This window comes from Vombatus ursinus, unplaced genomic scaffold (assembly GCF_900497805.2).
Source record: "Vombatus ursinus unplaced genomic scaffold, bare-nosed wombat genome assembly UNPS02014818.1, whole genome shotgun sequence".
Classification (NCBI taxonomy): Eukaryota; Metazoa; Chordata; class Mammalia; order Diprotodontia; family Vombatidae; genus Vombatus; species Vombatus ursinus.
In genome coordinates, this window is record NW_020954596.1 from 5074401 (window position 1) to 5100947 (window position 26547).

The 26547-nt window shown below is 38.3% G+C and overlaps 1 protein-coding gene across 5 annotated transcripts in view; it reads right to left on the minus strand.

Moving 5' to 3' along the window:
- Nucleotides 1–26547, minus strand: part of CTBP1 (C-terminal binding protein 1) — a 449102-nt gene that overhangs the window by 56092 nt on the left and 366463 nt on the right. For 3 of the 5 annotated variants that reach the window (XM_027836130.1, XM_027836129.1, XM_027836131.1), the window contains one exon: nucleotides 7855–8009. In XM_027836130.1, coding sequence (XP_027691931.1) covers nucleotides 7855–8009 — 155 coding nt within the window. Of the gene's footprint in view, nucleotides 1–7854; nucleotides 8010–10938; nucleotides 11138–26547 lie in introns of all 5 variants that reach the window. The other 2 variants (XM_027836133.1, XM_027836132.1) reach the window with 1 other exon arrangement.

A 26547-nucleotide genomic window follows, 5' to 3' on the forward strand; every position in this document is an offset into this window, starting at 1 on the left:
CCTACTGTCTGTGGTCTGAGAAATTCAGAAGCAGCAGCAGCTGCTGCTGCCACCCTGGGTCTGTGCCAGGGCTGAGGCTGGACCACCCTCCTCTCTCACCCATGTCGGACAGACCTTTCCTATTAACTTTCTAAGTTGTCTTTGGCATTTTGGGGGTTGAGAAGTCTGGAAACTACCACAGCTACCAGTGATTCAGTTTCCTGAGACCTGCTCCTGGTTTGCTGAGATCCAGTTGGTGCTGGTACATTTTGCGCTAGACTGTGTTCCTCTCTCAGGTTGGTGCAACAGACCTTTCCTGTTGACCTTCCAAGTTGTCTTGGGCTGAAAATTTGTTTCACTCTATCTTTTTGTGGGTTCTGCTGTTTTAGAATTTGTTTAGAGTCATTTTTTACAGGTATTTGGAGGGGTCTGAGGGAGAGCTCAAGCAAGTCCCTGCTTTTACTCCACCATCTTGGCTCCGTCTCCCCTTTTTATTTTAAACCCCTCCTCCAACTACACCCTCCTTAGAGTTTATCAATAATCCTTCCCTTAATCTACCCTCTGTATCTTTTCTTTCCGTCTTATTTCCTTGCTAAGTGAAATGTATCTGTATGTGTGTGTTATTCTTTTCTCTGACCAATACAGAGAATGAGATTTAAGTGTCTCTTATTTCTCTCCCTCTATTATTGTATAGACTTCTACTTGCACATTCTAATTACATGAGAAAATTTCCCCTTTCCTCTTCCCCAGTATATTTCTCTTCCCCTACCTTTCTTATTCTTATTTTAAGACCATCTAAATATAACTGAACCTCACCCAGTCCCTCTGTCTAATTTGACTTTTTCTATGAACCCTGATGATGACAGAGTCCTGAGGGAATACATTATTATCCCCCCATATTAGAATGTAAACATTTTATACTTGTCCTTATGATGGCTTGCTCATGTTTTCTTGTTGTTGTTTTTTTGTTTGTTTTAATGTTTCCATTGACTCTTATCTTTTTATTTCAAAGTTTTTACTCAACCCTGGTCTTTTTAGTAGGAATGCTTATGAGTCCATTCCTCCCTCACCCCCCCCCCCCGAGTATACTTAAGTTTTGCTGGGTAAATTTTTCTTGGATGTAATCTAGGTCTTTTGCCTTCTGGAACTTCATATTCTAAGCTCTTTGCTTATAGTAATGGCTGCTAAATCATGTGTGATCCTGATTATGGCTCCTCAGTATAGAATTCTTTCTTCCTAGTTACTTGGAGAATTTTTTCTTTAACCTGGAAACTCTGGATTCTGGTTATAACTTTCCTGGAGGTTTTCTTTTTGGGGTTTCTTTCAGGAGGTAGGTGAATCCTTTCTACTTTGCCCTCTGCTTCTAAGACATCTATGCAATTTTCTTTTATGCTTAAGATAAGATGTCTAAGCTAATTTTTTAGTAATAGTTTTCAGGTAGTTACGTTGTCAGAAAAATCAGGTAGATTTTTCAATTTCCTCTACTCTGTTTTCCAGGTCAGTTGTTTTTACTATGCAATTCCTTACATCTTTCCATGTAGGAAAATAAACAGTTTAGCCTTATTAAGTTCCTTATGATTTCCCTTTCCTGTTTATCTTTTTATGACTCTCTTGAGTCTTGTATTTGAATGTCAGATTTTCTAATCAGCTCTGGTCTTTTCAACAGAAATGCCTGAAAGTCTTCTTTTTCATCAAATATCCATTTTCCCCTCTAACGGAGTGTACTCAGTTTTGCTGGGTAGGTTATTCTTGATTGTAATCCTAGCAAGCAGCTCCTTTGCCTTCTGGATTATCATATTCTAATTCCTCTACTCTTTTAATGTGGAAGGCACTAAATCTTGTGTGAGCCTGACTGTGACTCCATGGTATTTGAATGGTTTCTTTCTGGCTGCTTAAAGTATTGTCTCTTTCACCTGGGAGCTCTGGAATTTGGCTATAATATCCCTGAGACTTTTCATTTTGGGATCTCTTTTTGGGAGGTGATTAGTGGATTCTTTTAATTTCTATTTTACCCTCTGGATCTAAGATATCACGGAAAGTTTCCTTGATCATTTCTTGAAATATGATGTTTAGGCTCTTTCTTTGATCATGGCTTTCAGGTAGTTCAACAATTCTTAAATTATCTCTTCTTGATCTCTTTTCTAAATTGGTTGTTTCTGCAATGAAATATTTCACATTTTCTTCTATTTTTTTCATTCTTTTGACTTTGTTTTATTGTTTGTTGATAGCTTATGGAATTATTAGAGTCCCAATTCTAATTTTTAAGGAATTACATTCTTCAGTGAAATTTTTATACCTCTTCCATTTAGCCAATTCTATTTTTTTAAAGAGTTCTTTGCTTCAATGAATTTTAGTGCCTCCTTTTTAATTTAGCCTATTCTGCTTTTTAAGAAGTTCTTTTCTTCAATGAATTTTTGTTCTTTTAACATTAGGCCAATTCTGTTTTTTAAGGTGTTTTTTACTTCATTTTTTTTTTGTGTCTCTTTTACCAAGCTGTTAATTTTCTTTTCATAATTTTCTTACATCACTCTCATTTCTTTCCCCTAATTTTTCCTCTACCACTCTTATTGCCTTCTTTAACTCTTCCAGGAACTCTTGTTGGATTTGGGTCCAATTATCAGTTTTCTTTGAGGCTTTGTTTGTAGCTGTTTTCACATTGTTGTCACCTTCTGAGTTTATTTCTCGGTCTTCCTTGCCGCTGTAGTAGCTTTTGATGGTCAAATTATTTTTTTGTTGTTTGTTTATTTTTCCCCAGGCTATTTCTTGACTTTGAACTTTATGCTAAAGTTGGGCTCTGCTCACATGGGGGTGGGGGAGACACTGTCCCAAGCTTCAGGCTTTTTGGTACTGCTGTTTTCAGAACTAGTTCTGGAGGTCTGCAAGTTTTTGGTGCTTCCAACATGGTGTGATCCAGGAAGAGGTGTGGTCACTGCTCTCCTGGTCTGCATTCTGGTCTTTACCCAGGAAGGGCTCCTGGTCCTCTGTGGCCACAAGCACTCATATTCCTCTTTGTCTTATAACTGTGACCAGGGTCCCCTCTCCCTTGTGACTGACCCCCAGAGTTCCTTTCTGTCCTGGAACTTTAACCCAGAACTGTGTATGGGCAGTAGAGTTGCCAGGTGTACCCAGTGCCAGCAAAAGGTCCCCTGTAATCTCTTTCTGTCCAGTTGTCTTACCCATTTAGAGTCTCTGGGCTAAGAGCTGCTGAAACTGTTGCTGCTATAGCCACCCCACATACGGGCTCCAGATAGGCCTCCACCCCAATGTTACAAACTTCTCCTATTGACCTCCTAAATTTGATTTGAGGTGCTACATTAAAGCTGTTTGGAGGAGAATGCTAAGGCAGTTGAACTTGGTTGCCTCTAATCTGCTATCTTGGCTCTGCCCCCTACTCTGCACTCCCTCTTAACAAGAATCAATCCTTTTTTACTACAAAATTCATCTCAAGCTACCATTTACACAGCTGCTAGTGGTCCCCTCACAGATATTTTATATCTATTTTATATATACTTATGTGTGTGCATGTTGCTTCTCCAGATAGAATGTAAGCTCCCTGAGGGTAAGAACTACTTAATTTTGATTTTGGTTCTCATTACCTAGCATAGTACCTGGCAGATAGCAGGATTAATAACTGCCTGTTGATTGTCTGACTGATGGACCTTATATCAGATCTTAAACAAGGAGAGATCTGGTTCTGACAATGTGGAAACGGTAGCTGAAAAAGCTCAATCTACTCAATTCCCACTCTACTTCTCTCTCTCTCTTTTTTTTTAATTTATTTTTTCCCCCACTCTACTTCTCAACTCCACTGCAGCTACAGAGTTGGCCAAGCCTGTGAGTTTGCTATCACCCATACATGTTTTACTTCCATGTTTAAGAATTCTGAAAATCTTTTGTTTAATTATTATCTCTTATAATTCCATCTCTCTACATGCCTTTTTAATTCTAAACTGATTCTTCATTTTTGCCATTACTGCCAAACTGCCTCAGTACTTTCCTGGGTCATAATCCTAGTCCTATATATAATTTCCTCCCTCCCCAATCTATAGTGACTTAGTTCAATGTTATACTATCATCTCAAATCCCTTCTTCCCTTGTCCTATAGCTAGTTATCCCTAGAGTACTTTCACCAATGGCCTACTCACGTACTGCTGAACAGAGTTGTAAGATATCATAAAACTGTGTTGACTGGGACCACTACAAATTTATATTATCTAATCTCAACTGGGTCCTCAAGGCAGCAAGGCAATCCTGTTACTCCCGAATGTATTCTCTCTCCCATTCACAAAGTGACTGTGCAAAATTATCTCTTCTCTTCTCCTCCCCTAACCATAGCAGTTCCCCCTCCCCCCACCCCAATCCCCACCTTTTCAATTGAGGAAATAGTCTCATATTTCACAAAAACAAAAACAAACAAGCAAACAAAAAAACCATTGGAAGTGATTCATTCCAAGATCCCTCTTTTCCCCATCCCATATCCCTGGACACATCAGTCTCCACCATTTCTTTCACTCTAGTCTCTGGTTAAGAGCTGTCCCATCTTTTTGCCCTCCTCCCTCTCATTCACCCCACATATACAATAAACTACTAAATCTTTTTGTTTCTTTGTCCACACCATCTCTTGACTTTGTCCCCCTTCTCTCCTCTGACACTGCTATCACCCTAATTCAGGCTCTTATCACCTATAACAAACTACTGCAATAACCTCCTGATTAGGCTTCCTGCCTCAAGCGTCTTTCAACCCCAATTCACCCTCCCCAGAGCAGAGAGTGATTTTTCTAAAGGGCTAGTATGATCCCATTGTGCTTCCTACTGAACAAGTTCCAGGGGCTCCCCATTGCCTTTGCTCAAATATAAACTTCTCTTTGGGGCATTCAGAACTTTTCATGACCTGGTCCCTTCTTATTTTCCCAGTATTCTCACACTCCCCTCCATGTACTCTATGATTCAGACATATGGGATTACTTGCTGTTTTTCATATACGCTGTCTCCCATTTCTGTACCTTTATAGTGGCCATTCCCCTTGCCTGGAAGGCTCTCCCTTCTCCCTTCTGCCTCTTAGAATTCCCTAGATCCCTTCAAGACTCAGCTCAAATGCCACCTTTTCAGGATGCTTCTCCTAACCCCTCCAGCTGACAATGCCTTCCCCTCTAAGATTACTTGCATCTACTCAGTAACTATTTTGTACATACCTATTTATGTACATATTGTCTCCTCCAAATGTAAGCTTCCTGAGGGCAGGCACTGTTCTTACTTTTTCTTTGTATCCTCACTATTTAACACAATGCCTGGTACATAAAGAACAATAATTGCTTTTTGATTGACTGAATGAGCCACCATTCGGGCATTGGAAGTCAGTCTTATGATAACCTGACCTTTATTAGCCCTGATGACCACGTACCATAATCATATGTCATTAGGAAACAATAAATAATTTATTGTATTTGACATAATGATAATTCACATTTCTATGCGGATTTAAGATTTTAAAAGTGCTTTCTTCACAATGGCCCTGAGAGGTGGTGATAGGGGTTGTGGTGGTTGTGGTTGTGTTGTTTAAGTTGCGTTCAACTCTTCATGACCCCAATTGGGATTTTCTTGACAAAGGTACTGAAATGGTTTGCTATTTTCTTCTCCAGCTCATTCTGCAGACAAAGAAACTGAGGCAAACATAGTTAAGTGACTTGTCTAGGGTCCCACAGCTAGTTAATGGGTGAAGCTGGATTTGAACTCAAGTCTTCCTTACTCCAGGCCTGGAGCTTTGCCACCTCATGGATCAAATAGTCTGTAGTGAAAACGACTAGGCCTCAAGGCCACATATGGCCCTCTAGGTCCTCAAGTGCAGCTCTCTGACTGATTCCAAACTTCACAGAACAAATCCCCTTAATAGAAGGATTTGTTCTGTAAAACTTGGACTCAGTCAAAAGGCCACAACCAAGGACCTAGAAGGCCACATGTGGCCTTAAGGCTGCAGGTTCCCCACCCCTGGGCTAGACCTTTGATTTCATAGGTGTACGGAATTCTTGGGTGAGAAAACGGTATTTGTGGAATTCTTGGGTGAGAAAACAGTATTTATCAATGCAGCTTAGCACCTTTTCTTATGATCTTTGAGAGTTGCCTGAATCATATTGAGAATACATGACTTTCCTAGGGTCACAGAGCCAGTTTATTTCTGAGGTGGAACTTATACCCAGGGCTTCCTGACTTTGAGGCTGGTTCTCTATCTACTATGCCATACTGCCTCTCATGTAGATCTACAAAAAATGAACAACCTCCCTCTCCCAGGATGACCCAACCAATCTTTTTTTTATGTGATTACATTATTAATACATTATAACGAAACACAACATAAAGTTATGAAACTGCACCGTAGTATCTTTTGGCTTACTACCTATTCATAAAATTGTTCTTGTGGAAATGAAATGTCATTTCACCTCCAATCAGGTTTCTTTAGAATCAGTTAACAACATTAGGCAGAGGAGGAAGGAAGAGACCTTTGGTTAGCACAATCCCTTGCTGTAGATGCTTTCACATACTAGTAACTCAACAAACATTATGCTACCCAAAAATGGCTTTCCCCTTTTAGCTTCCTGCCTATTCTGTTTATTATCATAGTGCCTTTGAAATAATACTGAATGATAATATTGAAATTTATTATTTTCATGATACATTGTTACAAACTCCTTAGGCCTTAGTCTCCTCATCTATAAAATGAGAGGGTTGGATCACATGATCTCCCATGTTCCTTTTCCAATTCTAATTCCTACAATCCTCCTGCAATATGTTGAATATAAAAGGATCCTGAGCATGCAGTTTGAAAATGCCATAATGCTGAGCATAGAGGCCCCCCACTTCAGAGACCCAAAATAGCCAGTTGTGAGAGATTTCTATGTAAACGTGGTCCTATGCATGTTCCTACGTTTTTACTGTAGAGGAAAGATACCACATAAATCTAATAAGCAAATACATAAAATCATCAAAGCTGCAGACAACCAGGCAACAAAACCTCTGTGGGCAGGGCTTGCTCTGAGAGCAGCCTCCTGTTTCTTTTGCATCTTGACTACCACAGAATATTTGACAGTTGCTGGCTACATGCATGAGAAGGGGTTCCTCCCAAGAACTATCTCTGCTCTGGTTAAGTAGCCTGCAATACCTATATACATGAAAAGCTTGGGTTGACACTACTCACTCACTTTCTTGGGCAAAATTTGGCTGCTGTTAAAAGAAAGTAGTGATTTATAAGCATACTGAAGCAGGCATGAACAGCATGTAGGTCTCTGTTCTGAGTAGGCCAGAAAGTATGGCAGAAAGTTATTTTATTCTAAAAGTTTTTGTTGAAATTTTCTTAAAAATCTCATTTATTTTGATATATACACTCCCACCCCAAGAGTGAACCTTTCTTAACAATAAAGAAAAAAAAAGCAAAACCAACCAATACAATTAATTATTCTCTAGATAAAACATTTCACACCCATAATCCTCCATCCTCTCTAACAAAAGGAGGGAGATGAGTTTACTCATCTCTTCTCTGGGGCCAAGATTGGTCAGTATCATTATACCTCCTTCAATTTATTTTTCTTTTTATTCTTTTAGAAACAATGATTTTAACACAAAATGCTCAGTCTTACATAAACTCGACTTCCATGGAAATGCTGATAAATTATATAAGTTAGAAGAAACAGCTCTATTGACCAGAGCCAAGCTAGGGAAGCCCTATTTCTAAGCAGAAGCAAATCAGCTTTAAATCATTCTTCCTGACCAGAATTGCTAGGATAGAAGGCAAATGCCTAATGTTCAAATTCTCTTACGAAATATGAACACCCGAGTACTATCTTCTAATTAAGAAAACAGGTAGATGAAATAGTTTTAAGTTACCTTCTCATGAATTTCTTGTGTGGACTGTGCATCACAAAATGCCACTGTGGCTACATCTTTCAGAATGGGCATTTCTACTGTGCAATCTCGGCCATCCAGTAATGCTACCAATGGACGTGGGTGCATGGGCCCATTCATGATTGGAGGTCGAATGCCTAGAAAATAAGAGGAAAAACACTCAACTTATATTCAGGAAAATTATTTAAAAACAAAACAAAACAAAACACAAACCTGACTAATGTTTACCACTTAATGTTTGTGTTGGCAAATTTAAAAAAAATAAATTAAAAATACTGAAAGCCCTAAGTTTGCCTCTTCCTGGAAACAAATTCATTTGGAGTGAGGGGGTGGGGAGGAAGAAAGATGAGTGAAAAACTGATCAAGAAGACCGCCTGCTGGCTAAAGCACTGTGTTTTCTATTGCCAAATGGGACATGGCATCACTGTAAACAAAAGCAGCCCCTGATCCCCAAACTACACAGGGACCAAGCTGGCACAGAGAAGCTTCTCCCACACAGACAGGCCCAGGCAAATAAAGCAGGCCCTGGGGAGCTTGGAAGGGATGTAGGCCAACTCAAAAGGAAGGCACTCACTGCATTACTTGCTTAGCAGTATCTCAGGCAGGGATTTATCCTGCTCTGGACCAGGAAGAAGCAAGGAACAATGTTCCCAATGTTGGAAGTCAAGAAAAATAAGATGACAACAAAAGCTAAAAAAATTTAAGGTAATGTTAGGCTAAAATAAAATTCTATATTTACAACCATATTTGAGACTTCCTCACTCTGTCAAAGCACCGGGTTACTTTTGCTACTATTTGTATGTAGCATAAAAACAAGAATTTTATGAGCTTTAAAAGAATGTCCAAATGCTTCTTTTCTAGCTAGTACTAAAAGACTCTAAGGAATTCTGTGACTACATTGTATGTCATAAGGAGAAAATGAATAGACAAATTTAGTGACCAAAATGAAGTTATTAAAAAAAACAAAAACAAAACAAAACTATTTAAGCTTCTACTAGAATGCTCAATGCTGTTCTAAAGAAATCTCAGGGACAGATGAGGAGAAAAGAAAATAAACTAAAAGGTAGCACTTCTTTATTCACTTAAAAAATAAACAAACCCAAAATCCTTTTAGTATAATGTACCCATACCTCAATTATCTGACATCATCAGGGAATTGATTATTCTCCATAAGCAAATATTTCAGCTTATTGACACTTACCCCACTTAAAGCACCAATACTTTTTATTTTTAACTACTTCACATGGAACTCTCTCTTCAAATGTTTGACACATTTCTCTGCTTCTTAAATCGTCTACATTTTTGATAATTTGAGGTCTCCATTACAAAGATCAGTGATGGCACCATGTAACATGATACAGTCTAGAGAGTTCACCTTGAAGCAAAGAGATGACTTCAAGTCTTGCTTCTGATCACACTTTTTGACCCTGGGCAACACACTTAAACTCTACATGTTCTAAGCAACTCTTTAACACTTTAATTTGAAGAGAAGAAGCTGACCTGCACTGGTAGAAGGAGTTCCTTATACCAACAAAATTACAGGTCCAGTCCTTATCCCCATGGTATAATAGTGCTCTCAGGGCATCTGACCTATTTCGTGTATGGAACTGGTTTACCTGACCCTAAATGACCCATTTCAATTCTTATACCTGCTTAATAAATGAGCTACATAAATGACATGTTACTGTAATTTTGAACATAATAATTTTCAGTCTTGTAGTGGGACAATGTCTATAAAATTTATATTAGAAGATAAAATACAAAAATGTTGAGTAAGAATATTGACAGTCATGGTTTTGCTGAAATCAGTTTAGGAAAGGCAATTAAAAGAGATGGTGACATGAGTAACACCCATTTTTCAAGTCACTAAATTATTGCCAGAGTAGGAACAAATGCTAATATAAATTATATTACTGCCTGCTATACATCTTGGGGCAAATGAACATATTTTGAATATTTATTTTAAAGACTATTCTCTTGCCCTACACATTCCCTTCTCAGCTGGTTAACAAATTTAGTCTTGCAAATAGATAAAAGAGCTCAGATCTTTCCACTAGAGCATACTAAAGTGACTTAAGTCTAGCTGACACCAAGCCCTTAGATGGGGAATGTAAATTTCAGCAATCATCCCAGGGCATGATTAGTCCCAAGGCTAGGACAGTATAAATCTCTCTCAAGACCACAGAGATCGAGTATGACCAGTAGTAATTATGACATGGCTTTTTAGAAACAACCAAAAATTAGATTCTTAGGTCTATTTTACTATTAATATTTTCTTCTTCCCAGAAGTAGTGTCTCAAGTACAGTTTTCAAATGTTTTATTACTATTTCATCTAATTATGATCAAGTTTTTAAAACTCCTTGAAGTACTCTGAATATGATAAAATTCCTAAAGTAACTAAAAACAAGAATTGAAGTACTACTGTCTCCTTTGTAGCTCAGCAAGATGACTCAGAGAATTCCACTTCTAGTCACTGACCATGCTTGGGTTCAGGAATGCCTGTCTATCCTGAACTACGATAACCTGGCTTTTGGGTGCCCCAAACTAGCAATTCAAACCTCCACGGGTACAACTTTTAAATATGCAAAAATTTAATACGAATAAAATGGCATGTAGACACAGTCAACAACAGGAACATTAAGGTAGAAAGTAAACAGAAAAAAAATGTTAACTTTGTACAGCTACAATCCTACTATGTAACAAAATTCTTTGGAATAAGTATTTGGTACATAATAGGTATTCCCCCCAGAAGTCATAAAGAACTCACAAAATTGTACCCCAAGCTCACTGGATTAATACTTTTAGTAAAAATAAAGAAATCTGTCAATAGCAAAGAAAATGATTTATTGAAGAGAGGAGAAAAAGAGTCTCTTAAGCCCCAAGAACTATGATAAAACATTATAATAGGATTATGCCTATTGTCCTTTTCTACAATCTGTAGTATGATTTTAAGTTTTATATGAAAAAATTTAAAGCACCCATTCCCAAATGCTAGCTTCTTCTTAATGAACTCTGAAAAGAGATACAGCTTAGCCTATTTATAAACTTCAGGAACCCCTACCAACCTGACATTTCTTAATATGAGCTCGAGTTCCAGGATCATGAATTCGATTTTTCAACGCTTTATAGTCTTCAGAATTCCCAGGGAGAATAGCGTCCTGTCACTGGATCCTTACTTCCATGTCTTTAAATTTTCTTGAACCAAAGCTTTTAAACTTCTTATCCACTGCAACCACTGAAGCCTGGATCGTGTTCAAATTTTTACTAAAAATTAAACACAAAAAATACATTAAAATAACATTAAGGGTCTGACTTAAACTCACAAAATCCAGGAAATTCAAGAAAGATAAAGCTTCTCACTGCATCCTTAACCTCGTCCCAGTCCCTGTTGGTTCTCCACCAGACTTGAGATGCCATCACCATCCAGTCACATTCAGTTGCTACCAATGGCAGGTTAAGCCATACCTGGTCCATTCCAGAGCTTGGCAGGGGCGGTCAGTGCTGACCTACTTGGAGCACTGGGCAGCAGTCATCAGATGAACCTTTTGCCTGAGAATTGGATGGGTTTGTGGGCAGTGCATGGACTTCCTTTTCTGTGACCCAGTGCTGGAATGGCCAGGCACTGCCATGAGAGCTCTAGACGGAGTGAGAAGCCTTAACTCTGAATTTACTGGTTCTGGTAGCTTCAAGTCAGGCCCTTAACATTATCTAAATGTATTTGGGAAAACAAGAACGTCTCTCACTAACACTACGATGACTGTTGTTTTGTAATAGAGCTTATGACAACCTCTCCAATTCTCAACCAAATGGAGCCAGCATACTCTTTTTGCCATGATGTTATATCACTGGGTGAAGTGTTCTGACTGCAAGAAGAGTTCTAAAAACATTGGAATAGGTCCTTCTGGAAGGGAAAGTTCAAATCTCCTTACCTATCCAGAGAGGTTTCAGTTTCCTGACAGTCTCAGTGCGCATGGAATTTGGGGAGGGGATTCAATGCCCTCTAGAGCTATGTCCAGTACTAGCTATAGTCTATGATTATAAGCCTTCTGTTACATTTAAGAAAGAACATTGTCTTGTTCCATCAGTGAGAAGTCTTTATTAGGAAAGATGAAGAAAACCACTGTATACATAGGTACTAATTACAGATAAATAAGCTTCCTAATTATGCCACATGGAATTTAGGAGATTTAAACACTCAATGCTTGGGATGCTTGTTCCTGTTCTGTTAAAGCAACCACTTTGCAAAAACCATTGCCAATTAGAAATATTCAACATGAAGTCATCAATCATCAAAGCTTCAACAGGCTTGGTTCCTCTATATACCTCAGGTTCAGCTGAGCCATTCTGAAGGATGTCTTCTCCTATTATAAATGTGCACTCCAGGTTTTTGCTTGGATAATCTTTACAAACCGTGAACTTCAATTCCCCCCCTCCGCCCTGCAAAAAATTATACTGGAGTTACTACCTCACCTGACTGACTGATCCATCTGTGTATACTTAGCACTTCCAAACCAAAAGTATGCTGTAATCCACACTAATTGATTGATTATACTGCAAAAATACTTTGGTTATTTCACATGCAGACAAATGGTCTCTTTAACTAGTTTATTACCTACTTTGAGCCTATAATTTGGTTTAACTCAACAAATATATATACATATATATACACACACATTTAAGGCAATTGGGGTTAAGTGACTTGCCCAGAGTCACACAGCTAGTAAATGTCAAGTGTTTGGTCTGAGGTCAGATTTGAATTCAGGTCCTCCTAACCTCAGGGCCAGTGCTCTATCCACTGCACCACCTAGCTGCCCCAACTCAACAAATACTTAATAAATGTTTGCAGAGCATTGTGCTCGGTCCTGGAGCTTATACTCTATCAGAGGTTATGCACCTTCATATACTACAAATACAAAATCTTATATGATAAGCACAAACAAGAAGTATAAATACGTGTTTTATGAGGCCCAAAATGGGAAAGAGAGTAACCAAACAATTCAATAAAATAGTGGTATTTCAGCTGAGTCTTGAAGGATGGTTAAACAGTGTGACAATGTGGAAAAAACAAAGCAAAACACTGGATTCTGAGCCAGAACATTTTGTTGAAAATCTTATTACTCATTTGACTTTTGGCAACCCTTCTGGGCTGCATGTACCTCAACTTCTACTATTAAAGAGTCAAACTAGATAATCTTTAAGGTCCCTTCCAGTTTTAAATCTCACACTTTTTTAATTAATAATTTCAACCAGTAGAGTTGAGAGAGAGAGAGCGTGAGAGAGAGAGCGCAAGAGCGCATTCCAGGCCCAAGTAAAGTAGTTGGTAAAGAAGTAGTTGGGTGACTTCAAGGTGTAGAGCACACAGAAGGAAGAAGCAAGAGATAAAACTGTAAAGTTCCAGGTGCTCCTACTTTGTGGAAAGCTATTGTCACCAGGCTAAGGAGGATGAGCTTTAGGTAGTGGGCCAGCAGAATTTGGTGAAGGTTTTTTTTTTAGTATAAGAGTGACATGATTAGATCCCCAGGAGGAAAATGCAATGGGAATAAACAGAAAGATGAGGAGAACAAATAGAAGAGGAAGAACTCAAGAGGTAACAGGGAGATAGAAGCAACAGGACTTGACAAGTAATTAGGGATAAAGAAGATTAATAGAGAACACTTACAGTTCAAACTTTTTTCTTATAAAACACACTTCCCATCTTGCTATCTCTATAGTATCTAGTAACACTTTGTATGCAACAGGCATGTAGTACATGTCCCTAGACTTTTGTGTGTACATACACTCACAGAACAACAATTTGGTTGAGTATGTAAGAGTATATAACTCTTCTATGAGAGTTAACATTGAATCCTAGATTGTTGGTAAAAGGTGAGAAGCTGTAAGTCTTGGATGAAGTGTGCTATTCTGCAACATAACTATACAACATCCTATTAACCAATATAATAAAATTCATTTCCATTGTTAAAAAAAAAAAAGATGTGAAAAATAGCCTGCCATTCTAAGTAGTTATCTGTCACTTAAATTTAACTATAGAAAATAAAGGAATGGCTATTAGTACAGACTTACAATGAAGTACAAGTAGTTGAAGTCCTCTCAAACACAAGCAATCACCTGAAAAAGAACTCAATCTCCCCTATCCAGCATAGTTAGAAAGCAGGAAAGAAGCAAGAAAGATAAAAAGAGGGAACAAAATCTAGGAGATTTACCATTCGATTCTCTTGGGTCCATATTAAAGGCCTATTTGCTCTTACTTCACGCATAAATTCAGTAATATTTTCTCAATACATAGCCTTTAGAATGAGTACATAAGTGAAGGAAGTGTAGCAACCAGCATACAGGTGACAGGTGACAGCTAACAGCAGGAAAGGAGACAGCAAAACCATGCTAATCTATTAAGTAAATTCAACAAACTTTTAGTAAGTAGCTACTGTACACAAGGCTCTGGGAATACAAAGTAGGAAACAATTACATTATCTGTCCTCTAGGAGTTCAGTTTACATTTATACTTATATAAGTCTTTTAGAATGCCGTTTTCCCTCAAAACTTAGCTCAGAATTACCTTGTCAAAGAACCCCCTCCCAAAAAATTACCCTGTATTTATTTTTGCATATATTCTGAATATACTTGTATACCTACATGTTATCTACCTCAATAGAATGTAAACTCCTTAGGGGCCAGGACTGTTTTGCTTTTCTCTGTGTGTGTGTGTGCGCGCGTGCATGTATATGTATGTATATGTGTATATATGTGTATGTATGTATATCCCCAGTGCCTAGCACATAGTAGACTCTCAATAAATGCTTCCTGATTTGTTTTTGGTTTAAAAAGCATTTTCCTTACAATATCACCATAGTATAAATAGCATTTTCCTATTTCACAGCAGAAGCTGAGGTCTGAACAACTTGTCCACTTGGGTAAGCTACTAGGTGTCTGATTCGGGACTTGGATATAGGTCTTCGGACTATTATTCCAATTCCATCTCCATTAAACCAGGCTGATTTTTAGCAGACACAGAATAATAGAAAGTCAGAATTGGAAGTACCCTTAGAGATCCAGTACTTCAACCCACCTATTTTATAAGTATTGGAAGGCCAAAGAACATAAGGGACTGTCTCTAAATCAGGAGGCTTGTCACTGACCTAACCTTTCTGTTAAGTATAAAAAGACAGGACCTTGGCCTTTGATCTTCAAAGTCCCAGAGATATTTGAGCACTTGAACTTCATTGCAGTATCATTCCAAATACAGTCACTGATCAACTTGTCTTCCTTCCAGACCTTACTCTAGGAAGCTTCACCTTAATCCTACCCCCACTCACAGTGATTTTCTCTCTCTCCTTTCAAATGACCTTGTATCATCTTATCTGTGTACATGTTACAATCCTCCCTCCTGTGCCCCTCCAACTCCCACCCCCTACCACAGAATATAAACTTCCTGAGGTACACTGCTACCTTTCATATGTGTTCAGTGTTTCTGATTTGAACTGAATTATCTGAATAGAAGAAAGCTCGTCTGTCCTTTGTTCTTACCTTACTGATATCTCTGGCATGATCTGTAGGTGAAATGAAAATAATGACCCTTTCAGTTCAGTCATCCCTAGTGCTTAGGCGAATGCCTGTCCCATAATAGGGGCTGTTTAAATAAATGCTTATTGACTCTTGATTGACTTCTTCAAGAACAGGTTCTCAATAGTCCTAAGAAGATTCTACTTAATAAAGCTTCCAATTGAAATCCATTTCTTTAATAATCTTTAGTCTCAGAAGAACCAAAATTGCATCCACTCAAAGAGCACGTAAAAGATGCTTGGTAGGTGTAAACTGGCTGCAAGAAATGAACAGGCATGACCTATGTGCAGTAAGTGGCATAAATATGGAACATCAATGAAATGTCAATTGGAAAAGGATGAGGTTGGATAATGTAGAATGCTAGGGATAACAAATGAACAGCCTCTGCATTGTACTAGCAACCACTGTATATAAATAAGATACACATACACACACAAGAATGTCTTAGAAGGTTGACTTGGGTGCAATAAGTAGATCCCTCTATGGAAAGTTTATGATCAGATATGAATCACACAGAATGAAAAGGCATGAATGCATTGTTATCTGCACTAATGGAGATCATACACTGAAAGAAGTCCTTAAAAAGGCAGAGAAATATAATATATTTGAGATAAAGACTTCTATTAAAAATTGGTAAAAAATAAATTTGCTGCTTTAAGCAGTAAACCCTCAGAAACCTTGGCTCTCCAGAATTACTTATTCCACAAAGGTTGGCACAGTGAGTTGGCTCAAACATGAGCCATTGTTCACCTTGCAAAATGCTTTGAAAAATATCAACTATGCATAACACTTACTACCTGTGTGACCCTGGGAGCAAGTCACCTAACCCCACTGCCTAGCAAAAAACAAAACCAAAAAAACAAAAAAAAAGACAAAAAGAAAAATATTAACTATGATACAAAGATGCTATTAATATTCTGTAAAAGAACAAAAACAAAAAAGCACTCTATTGATCTAACATATAGGCAGCACTTAGTGTACAGGATCTCGGACTGCTATCTATCTATCTATCTATCCTATTATTTCAATGTCAAGTGACTAATTGGATGGACTAAAGTCCATGAAGCAACTGTTAGGTTGGTCTAGTGCCCAAAGGTTTGCATAATCTGCCCGCCTATAATGGTGGACTGTGTTAAAATTCTATCTAGTTCTGGTCCCTCTGACCACCTCCTCCTTCTTCTAGTCAGTAGATTAAGTTTGTAAGCAACTGGTATAAAATATCAATAGCAGGAAATAAGATTGCAAAGGGAACCTTGAAATCACATACAGACTGTCCCAAAGGAACATAATTAGCAAACAGTATCACCTACTGACTAAAAATTACACCCTGAGACTACCTGCTAAAACAGTGGAGGCTATCTAAGCCTTACTATCAGTGCTTTGGGTTTTTTTTTGGTTTGTTTTTTTTTTTTTTGGCGAGGCAACCGGCGTTAAGTGACTTGCCCAGGGTCACACAGCTAATAAGTGTCAAGTGAGTGGTCTGAGGCTGGATTTGAATTCAGGTCCACCTGACTCCAAGGCTGGTGCTCTCTCCATTGTACCACCTAGCTGCCCCTATCTATGTAAAACTCAGATAAACTCTAGATATCCTGAGTAAGACCAGCACGACACCAAATGTTGCTGATCATTTTGAAATGATACATATGCCTATAAACATTTAACATTAACCTTGATCCAAAGTGGCACGGATAAGAGTTAGTCTGTCCCCAAGCAAAATGCTATTAAATGAGACTCCAAATTCCTCTCTCCCTCTCCCTCGGCATTCTTTCATCTCTAGTTGGGTCCATGTTGTTAAATGCTCCCAACTCTAATCCATGGTTACATGAATGATTCTCTGTGCCTTCCCTCACCCCATTCTCCTTCCTGCCTGCCATCCTCCACCACTCAATCCCTATCTCCATGCTGTCTGCTTTTGTACCCCCTTTTGTGTCATTTGTCTCTGTATTTTCTGTGCCATTTGCCTCTGCACCCTCTGTGCCTTATTAAAGTGTGACTGAAGAATTACTCCTCTTTGCCAGCACAGTCTTTCTGGGAGAGTGTCCAAAAAACCAGGTATGCCTGCTCCCATTTCATAATTCCATAAATTAATTAGCAATTCAGAGATGGGCACCTCTGGTCAAGAAAAATCTCTTTCTGATTCGAAGAAATACTTACTTGGAGAGACACTAATCTGCTCTGAAATTTAAGAAAATTTTACTGTTTCTTGTAGAACCACAAAAGCAAAACCTCTAGTAGGGAAATTCTGTACACCTCACCACCCAATAGGCGAAATGCATTTGCAAAGTTTCTGGCTGCTGGGCAATATTCCTGAACAGGCAATCTTATATAAAAATATATTTTGTCAAAACCTTGCAGGAGGTGTTCTTAGCCTTTTATGTGTCATGGACACCTTCGGCATCCAGTAAAGGCTATGGATGCTTCTTAGAATAATAAGATTACAAAGGAAACAAATTATACTGAAATATGGTTATAAAAATAGGTATATATTTTTAAAGTGCCTGGACCGCAGGTTAAGAACCCCTGCCTTATAGGCCTAGGTTACATGCCAAAGGACTATTATAGAAGTAGGAACATGACCAACCAAAAAACTAAAAGATCTCAAAATAAAGATTCAGAAGTTGGGAAGGGAGATAGCACCTTATCTTCCAATAAATTAAAATGCTGGCAAGTCCAAGGCAGAGATCAAGAAAATGTAGGTCAAAGACTCATCCCATCAACTACCTTCTATTTAACTGCTTTGAATTGTGTGTATTCATTAACTTGATATTTATTCTCTATGTACTTGTATATGTATTTATTGTCTCCCCCGAGAAAAAATAAGCTCCCTGGTTCATTCTCTGTATATGTAACCCCAGCACCTGGCATAGTCTCTGGGACACAGCAGGTGCTTAATAAATGCTTGCTGACCTACAGACTGAAGAAATAGCATGTTGTAAAGGTGTTTAAAATAAAAGAGATGGGTAGTTAGGTCTGTGCGGCTTCTTTCTGTGTAGACATGAGGGTGGTCGTGTTCCTAAAGGCACAAGATATGCGCTCTTAGGGAACTAACTAGCCTGTATGGTTTAGCCAAAGGTAGCTAAGTGTCACCCTTAACAGGACGGTCCAGTTGTGGAATATGCATTTTTGTGAGTATCACTGAATAAAAGTGGAACCAAGGACATGTATGTGTATGCTGTTACATGTGTGTGTATGTAACGGGAGCACAAAGGTGGGGTTTTTTGTTTGTTCTGCTATAGAACAGATCGCGAAGAGGGGAAGAACTAGTCACCCTACTTGTTACTAGCCATGGCAGAGATTGACACACTGCTCATCTGACATCTAGGTGCTACGAACCTAGCTTTGCCCTCCCCCCCACCCCCAACAGCCTGCAAGCCCTTCAAAGGCAAGCACAGGGGGCAGCTAGGTCTCACAGTGGATAGAGCACCAGCCCTGGAGTCAGGAGGACCTGAGTTCAAATCCTGCCTCAGACACTTGACACTCACTAGCTGTGTGACCCTGGGCAAGTCACTTAACCCCACTGCCTAGCCAAAAAACCCCCAAAACAACCAACCAACCAACCAAACAAAAGCATAGATTCTTGTATCTCTGTGCATACCTCATCCATAGCAAAGTATCCTTCACATAGCAAGCGAGCAGTGAATATTTACTGAGGATAATAATTAGCAGGAAAAACAGCAGCACCTGCCCTGGAGTCAAGACCACCTGAGTTTAAATCCAGCCTTAGACAATTACTAGCTGTGTGACCGAAGGTAAGTGACTTAACACTGATTGCTTTAATGTTGCCTATAAAATTATTTATTTGTAAAATTTTTAATTGTGTACAGAAACTTTAATCTTAGGATTGAACACTAAAACTAAAGTTCACAAAGTGACAAAATTCTAATTTAGCTAAAATAAGGGGATTTATCTACTTTCAATTATTGTTTTCTTTATTTCTACAGGTCTACTCTCTGCTGTGAAATCTAACCCCCAAGTCCAATGACATTCCAGATAAGCCTGAGAGTTGAAGGAGCTGAGGCCTGGGTGTGATATTATCCAAAGCCCTGGAGTCTGCTAGAGTAATTTAGCACAGTAGTGGAAAGCCTATTATATATATAGGGAGAGCCTCTTGGAGAAATATTCCTTGGATAGGACCATGTAAAAAGTAAAAAGTATTGCACTTCAGGCAAGCATGCCATTTCAACTGACCTAGTACTTACTTAACAAGGACCTACTTGTTATGTGCAGAACTGCTGTAGTATTATATATGTACACATGTTATCTTCTTCATGAGAATCCTTTGGGACAGCGGATTGCTTTTGCCTTTGCTTACTCCCCACCACAGCACAAAGTCTAGTATATATGTAGATGCTTAACAAATGTTTGTTGATTGACCTATATACTGAGAAAGAATTAGTCAATAGTGTTATGGTCAGAAAAAAAAGACTAAGCAGAACGAGGAGTGAAAGAAAACTTTGAAACTGAGCAGTGAAGAGGTTATCATTAACCCTGGAGAAAACAATTTCATTCAAGTGGTTGGATCTGAAGGTAGCCCATAAAGGGCTGAAAAATGAGCAGCAAGTGAGTAAGGGCATTAAATGATTTGCCCAAATGCCCCTCCTATGCCCAGGGTGCCACTAAGAACCTAAAGCAGAGCTGGATATAAAACCAAGACCTCTTAATCCAAGCCATGGCTGTCACACGAACCTGCAGAAAACACAAATGAGTGGATGAAACAGTCAAGCTGTTAAACATTTACTTCCAAGAGTCATATGAGCGCCAATGTATACTAACTACCTAGAAGTTTGTCACAAAGTCTCACAAGATAGACACCTTTATACTCTGAAGGTTAGAATGGCATGCTTAATATTAACTAGATGCTTTCAAAGAAACCTTGAAACAGTATGATTCATACCTTTGTAGTGTCAAATAAATTAATGGCAACAACAGAGTGAATGACTATGCACAATGTTTTAATTGTATAAAATTGGTTTACAAAAAAAAAAGGCAAGGCTCCGGGGGAATGAAAGCCCTCCCAAAATCTAGTAGTAGCCCAGGAAATTTCCATGTTTGAAGCATATGCTGTATGCCAAGTGCTATCATTTAAAAATGGTCATTTACTGATGACAGGCTGTTAAAAAACAAATTCTTTGAAAGAACTACTTCAAGGTCTGAGCTCCATGTGAAACATCAGACTCTACCAGGCATTGAAGTGATTAAGACTGATGAAAGGACCCTCTTGAAAGACTTTAGGTATCCATTCAGCTTGGAGTAGCTAATCTTCGAATAGCCCATGGTCTCATGCTAGTATGACACAGTACAATACAATACGAAGTGCCTACTGGGTTAAGTAAGCGCTATGTTTAGGACTAGGGGGATGCAAAGTTTGGCATCTACAGGGTCCTAGTCCTGGGATCTCAGTAGGGGGCTAAGACACCACCAAGCCTAGCCATGATAATATTTAACATTTCTATAGCACTTCAAGGCTTGCAAAACATTGTACCTATTGTAGTCATTTGACTGTCACAACTCTGTAAGGCAGGAGCTAGATATTAATCTTTATTTTGTTGACAAGGAAAGAAAAGTTGGGGAAAATTAAAATTATTTACTTGGTGTACAGAACTAGTATGTTTCTAAGGCTGAATTTAGTCAACAAGTATTTATTAAGCACTTAATTCAAGTCAGGCACAAAACTAAGCACAGAGACTAGAAATACAAGCAAAAGGATAGTTCTTGCCCTTAAGGAGCTTACATTTTAATGGGGGATGACAACACATAAAAGGAGCAAAAAGGGTGTGGGGGGGAGAAGGTACCTTCAGGGGCATGATGGAGAAGATGTCAGGTCTTTTTGAGACAGACATTTGTAACTTTGGTAATGGTAACTTCAAAACAAAGTTTTCTACAACTAACACTCTACCAACAATCCTAATTGACACCAGGTACAAGACCTAAAGCTTTATTATAGCATTTTCAGTTCTTGAATAACAATTCACATTTCCAAATATCACCTAAACTTATGATTCTTTCTTTTTCAATTTTTGATTTACTAAAATTTCAGTTCTAGAAGACATGTCTAAGATCCAAGATGCCAAGGCCTAGTCCATTAACATGTTACAGGCACAGGATCCTTTTAGTACATGATCTCTTCTCTTAGGAAACAAACCAGAATGCCCATAAACACAAATGAGACCAGATTACGAAGCAATCAGACAGCAAAGCTCCAAGTGACTCTGCAAGGGCTGCTTCCTGAAGTGGTTAAGTTCATAGATGCACTGGAAGTCTTCAGGCAGAAGATGGACCTCACTGAGGACTGTGAAATAATGCCAAGGTTCCAAAAGATTTTTTTACTCCCTAAGGGTCCTTATGAGTAGTACTTTGGAGTTTTTTGTACTCCTCAAATTCTAAAGGGACCCCCAGCCTTTTCAGGGAGAAAGTCTCTGAAAGCAGCTTCAAAATTACTTTGATATAGCAATCTCTACTTCTGAGTTAGTGAACTGGGAAAACAATCTGTTTCATACGAGATAAAATGTAGAACTATTATTAAGTGCCCTAATCAATCTTCTAAACTCAAATTGCATCACAGTAAAACATCATCTATGCAGCTAGGTGGTGCAGTGGATAGACAGTTGGGGCTAGAGTCAGGAAGATCCATCTTCCTGAGTTCAAATCTGACCTCAGACATTTACTAGCTGTGGGACTCTGGGCAGTCACTTAATCTGGTTTGTCTTAGTTTCCTCATCAGTAAAATGAGCTGGAGAAGGAAATGGCAAACCATTCCAGGATCTCTGCCAAGAAAATGGGGTCATGAAGAGTCACACATGACTGAAACAAGTGAACAACAAAACATCATCTACTATTATAGACAGGATTTAGGAGCTTATATTTATGTGAAACAGATTCAAATCCAGAATAACCAACAGAGTTTTGTTTTTTTTTTAAATTTTTAGGCAATTGGGGTTAAGTGACTTGCCCAGGATCACACAGATAGTAAGTGTTAAGTGTTTGGTCTGAGGCCAAATTTGAACTCTGGTCCTCCTGACTTCAGGGCCAGTGCTCTATCCACTGTGCCACCTAGTGGCCCCTTCGTTGTTTTTTAAACATATAGACAACTATGAATGAAATGTGTGATCTTTAGTCTAGTGTATGAAGTAAAACTACCCCATGACTGCTTGGAACAGAGGTTTGTGTGTACTTGTGTTACAGATTTAATTGGCTTTGTGTCTAAAATAGTACCCTCTTTTACCCAAATATGACAGATTCCTCAGAGTTCAGTAACAGTGCCATAGGCCCCTGGAATGACAGGCTATCTTTTTCCATTTTGTACCTGCTAAAGATATTTTAAAAATGTGAGGTCCTGACAATTCGTTGTCATTTTTCATAAATTAGGTTTTTGCTTAATTTTGTTCAAAAAGAACAATTAAGAAAGATGTACGCTCATTTATTATTTAGGCCTCACATACTGCTTCTGAAGCAGAGTCATCAACTAAAATCTTTTTCCCTTGCATTGAGCATGAAATGAAAACCCATTTCACTAGGAATTTACCTGTACTTTGTCCAAGAACAGTAATCTCTTATGGGTGGCACTCATTTATTTCTCCATATCAAAAAGCTGAGGTTAAACAAACCTGAGGGAGCCCTCAGAAACATCTTTTAATTTCATAACATATATGTCTGCAGAATACAGGCAAAATACGGTAAAACTACGGATGCTTATATTTAAAACAAAGTGTAACCAAGTGTAATACTTGGTACAAAATTATTTCCTTAGAGTTCTTTTAAAGGACTAGTAAAATAACAGGTGTTATTCATCATGCACCCATAAAACCAAGTGCCACAGCCCTGTCTCAAGGAGAAAAAGAAAGAGATCATCAAACAATCCTTGTTTTTTTGTTTGTTTTGGAGGAAGGGAAGATGGTAAAGGGAAGATGTCTTGAGATTTTCAGTGAAACTGTTAAGGTGTCAAGACATTAAATAACAAAACTTTTTTTTGCTTTTATGCAACTTATCTGGAGTTGATCAATTAAGTTATGAGGTCGTTACTTACTACCTCTCTTTGGGCCTCAGTTTTCTCTTTGGAAAAATGGGTACCTTACAGTGTTAGGGGTGAGATATGTAAAGAACTTTGAAGCCAAAGTGCAACGTGAATGTTTATTATTATTACAATGTGTCCCCTCAATAAATGGAAATCACAGGTCAAACTTTGCTTTCCACTATTGTAACTTCCAAGTATGAATCCATGCAAAAACATTTCCTTGCTGGTGTAAAGAACTACTTTAGTTCTCTATTGTCATATTTCAAAGATAAATCTCACCAGTCATCATTAACAATCTGTCAGGCTCAGTCATTAAAATAGTGACAACAATAATAACAAAATCCTAGCATCACAAAAGGCACAAATTTCCTTCAAATCTCTCCGAGAGCTCCTGGAAGCTAACCTTTAGCTCAGTGGCACAATCTGGAATGAGGTGGATTTTTCAAAGCTATTCACTGTGAAAGCAGAAAACAGGATGTATAAAAATGAGTAGCTCATGGAGCCTGGGCCAGAAACAACAAACTGGCAGCCAAGAAAAACAGGCACTTTAAGGGGAAAGCTATGTTTTGATGACCATGTTACATTTAATTACAACTTAATAAGATTATTGATAGCAAGAATAAAGTTCTGGAGAAGTTTCCCCTCAAACAATGCTACTAAATGTGTGACCTTGGGTAAGTCACTCAATTTCTCTGGGCCTCAGTTTCCTCTTATGTACAATGAGGAAGTTGGATTAGATGACCTCTAAGATCCCTTCCAAATCTAAACCTATATCCCTTCCAAATCTAAACCTATAGTCCTATGGAAATATCAGTGGTGGCTACAACACAGCTTAGCCTTAGAGCACCGCAGCCCACAGAAGGGGAAACAGTGTTTTGGTCAACTTTTTAGGTCTTGGTCATACACCAAGATAGACACACTTCAAAAATACTAACTAATTTAAGTAAGTCTCAGTCCCCACCTCGCCCCTCATATATCCTTTATACAAAGCATTAACTAGAAAACTGCCTTGACATTGCCATATTTGATGGAACCCATGTGCAAATAATACTTGTTAACTGTCTTGAATAGAGGAAAATTATTTTGTTGTATTCTTAGGGCACTATCAAAATACAGTACTAAATATATATATATGCTGCACACTATAAAGTGTGCAAGCTGATTTTCTGTGGCTCTAAGGCTAATTTCACACAGTGAGCCTTGGCAAGCTTGCTGATATTAGCATGCAGTGATGTTTTAAGGGGAGCACTTTGAAGAACACTCTTTCAGGGATATGGATGACAGGCTATTAAAAATAAATTTTAAAAAATTAGTCTTGTAATTCAAAGTTACACCTGATGAGTACCGCCTATACAGCTGAGGCCATAATATCATTATGTAGTAGCTTTAATAGAATGAGCTCAAAAATCTCTGTGTGGCCTTTTTTGGCTACTTAGAAGCCATCAACCCTCAATAAGCCTGCCTACAGGCCACACAAGCAAATGTGGGGCTTTCACTTCAAAGGTGAAGCTCTTCCTCCCTGCAAAGCCAACCTCTCCTAGCATTAGAAAGTCTTGAGGGGAAAAGTACAGTTTACAAGAAATGATTGCACCAACCCTACATGCCTGCTAAAAGTAGATCATAAAATGACTAACAGGAGAGATCTAAGGAGGTAGCTAACCCCAGGTGCTGGGTTTCTATTCAAATAATCAAAGCTACCTTCAATGTTCCTAAAATTACACCAAAACCATCTTCTTCCACCACCCTCTTCTCCCCCAAGAATAAAGAAAATCTGGACAATACTAAAAGAACCACCAGATGTCATCAAACTTAGGCTGGATTCATCTCAAGCTCAGAGCACCAGGCTCTATACATAGTTAAGTGCTTAATAAATGTTTGTGGGATATTGAGTCATCATTTAGAAATTAAATGCAGGAAATATCAACTCATTATTGTTTTTGCTAAGGAAAGGGTCAAGGGTCCTATATAGCACCACAAAATGTGAGAGCTAGGAGGGAGCTTATTAGAGTCTGTCCAGTTCAACCAAGATGTTCCCCAGAAGTTAAGCGACTTTTCCAAGGTCATACAGTCAGGTAATGACAATGGGGAATAGGTGTAATGAAGAGTTTATCTCATTTAATCTTCAGAAGGACCCCTTGAGGGAGACAGGGGAAGGATTCTAAATCCCCATTTTAAAGATAACCAAACTGAAACCCAGAAAGGAAGTGACCTGCTTCAATTTCCAGGAGGAGAATGTTGCAGCAAAGCTAGGTCTCTTTTCTGTCCACCTCACAGTTGCTCTAAAGTCATTTCACATTTCTCTCTCCTAGCACAAATACACAATAAATGAATGTAATCATTTGCAAAAGTTTTTTTTTTTAAAGCACAACTTTACCTTCAACAATCTCTTTTCTCTTTCTCCAGACATTGAAGTAAAGCCACCTTTCCAGACATAGTTATTCATGGTTGAAGTTAAGTGGAACAAAGAACCTTAATTTATATTTCCACTAAGCATTACACAAGAGCAAAAATACAGCTTCCTATTATATATGCACAATATCCTGAAGAGTTCTAAATAATTTGTACACAGTAACAGCAGCATTGTGGAATGAAGACCTGTGAATGACTTAGTTATTTTCAGCAATGCAGTGATCTAAGACAATTCTGAAGGACTTATGATGAAAAATGCTATCCACCTCCAGGGAATGAACTGGTGGAGTTTGAATACTTTCTTTTTAAACTATCTTTCTTGTTTGTTTGTTTGGTTGGGTTTTTTGGGGGGGGGGGTTGGAAACCTGTGTTTTCTTTTGCGATGTGGCTATTATGAAAATATATTTTGCATGACTGCACATGTATAATCTATATCAAACTGCTTGCCTTCTCAAGGAAGGGGGAGGGGAGGGATGGAGAGAATTTGGTACTCAAAATTTTAAAAAATGAATGTTAGAAATTGTTTTACATGTAATTGGAAAAAATATTTTAAAAAATTTAAAATAGATCATTGAAACTGATTAAACAAGGGAGAGTCAGAAACAACAGAACTCAGTAACTCCATGTTTGATAAACTTTAAAATAAATTTTGTACTTAAGAAAGAACTCTTATTTGATTAAAATGAGGAAAACT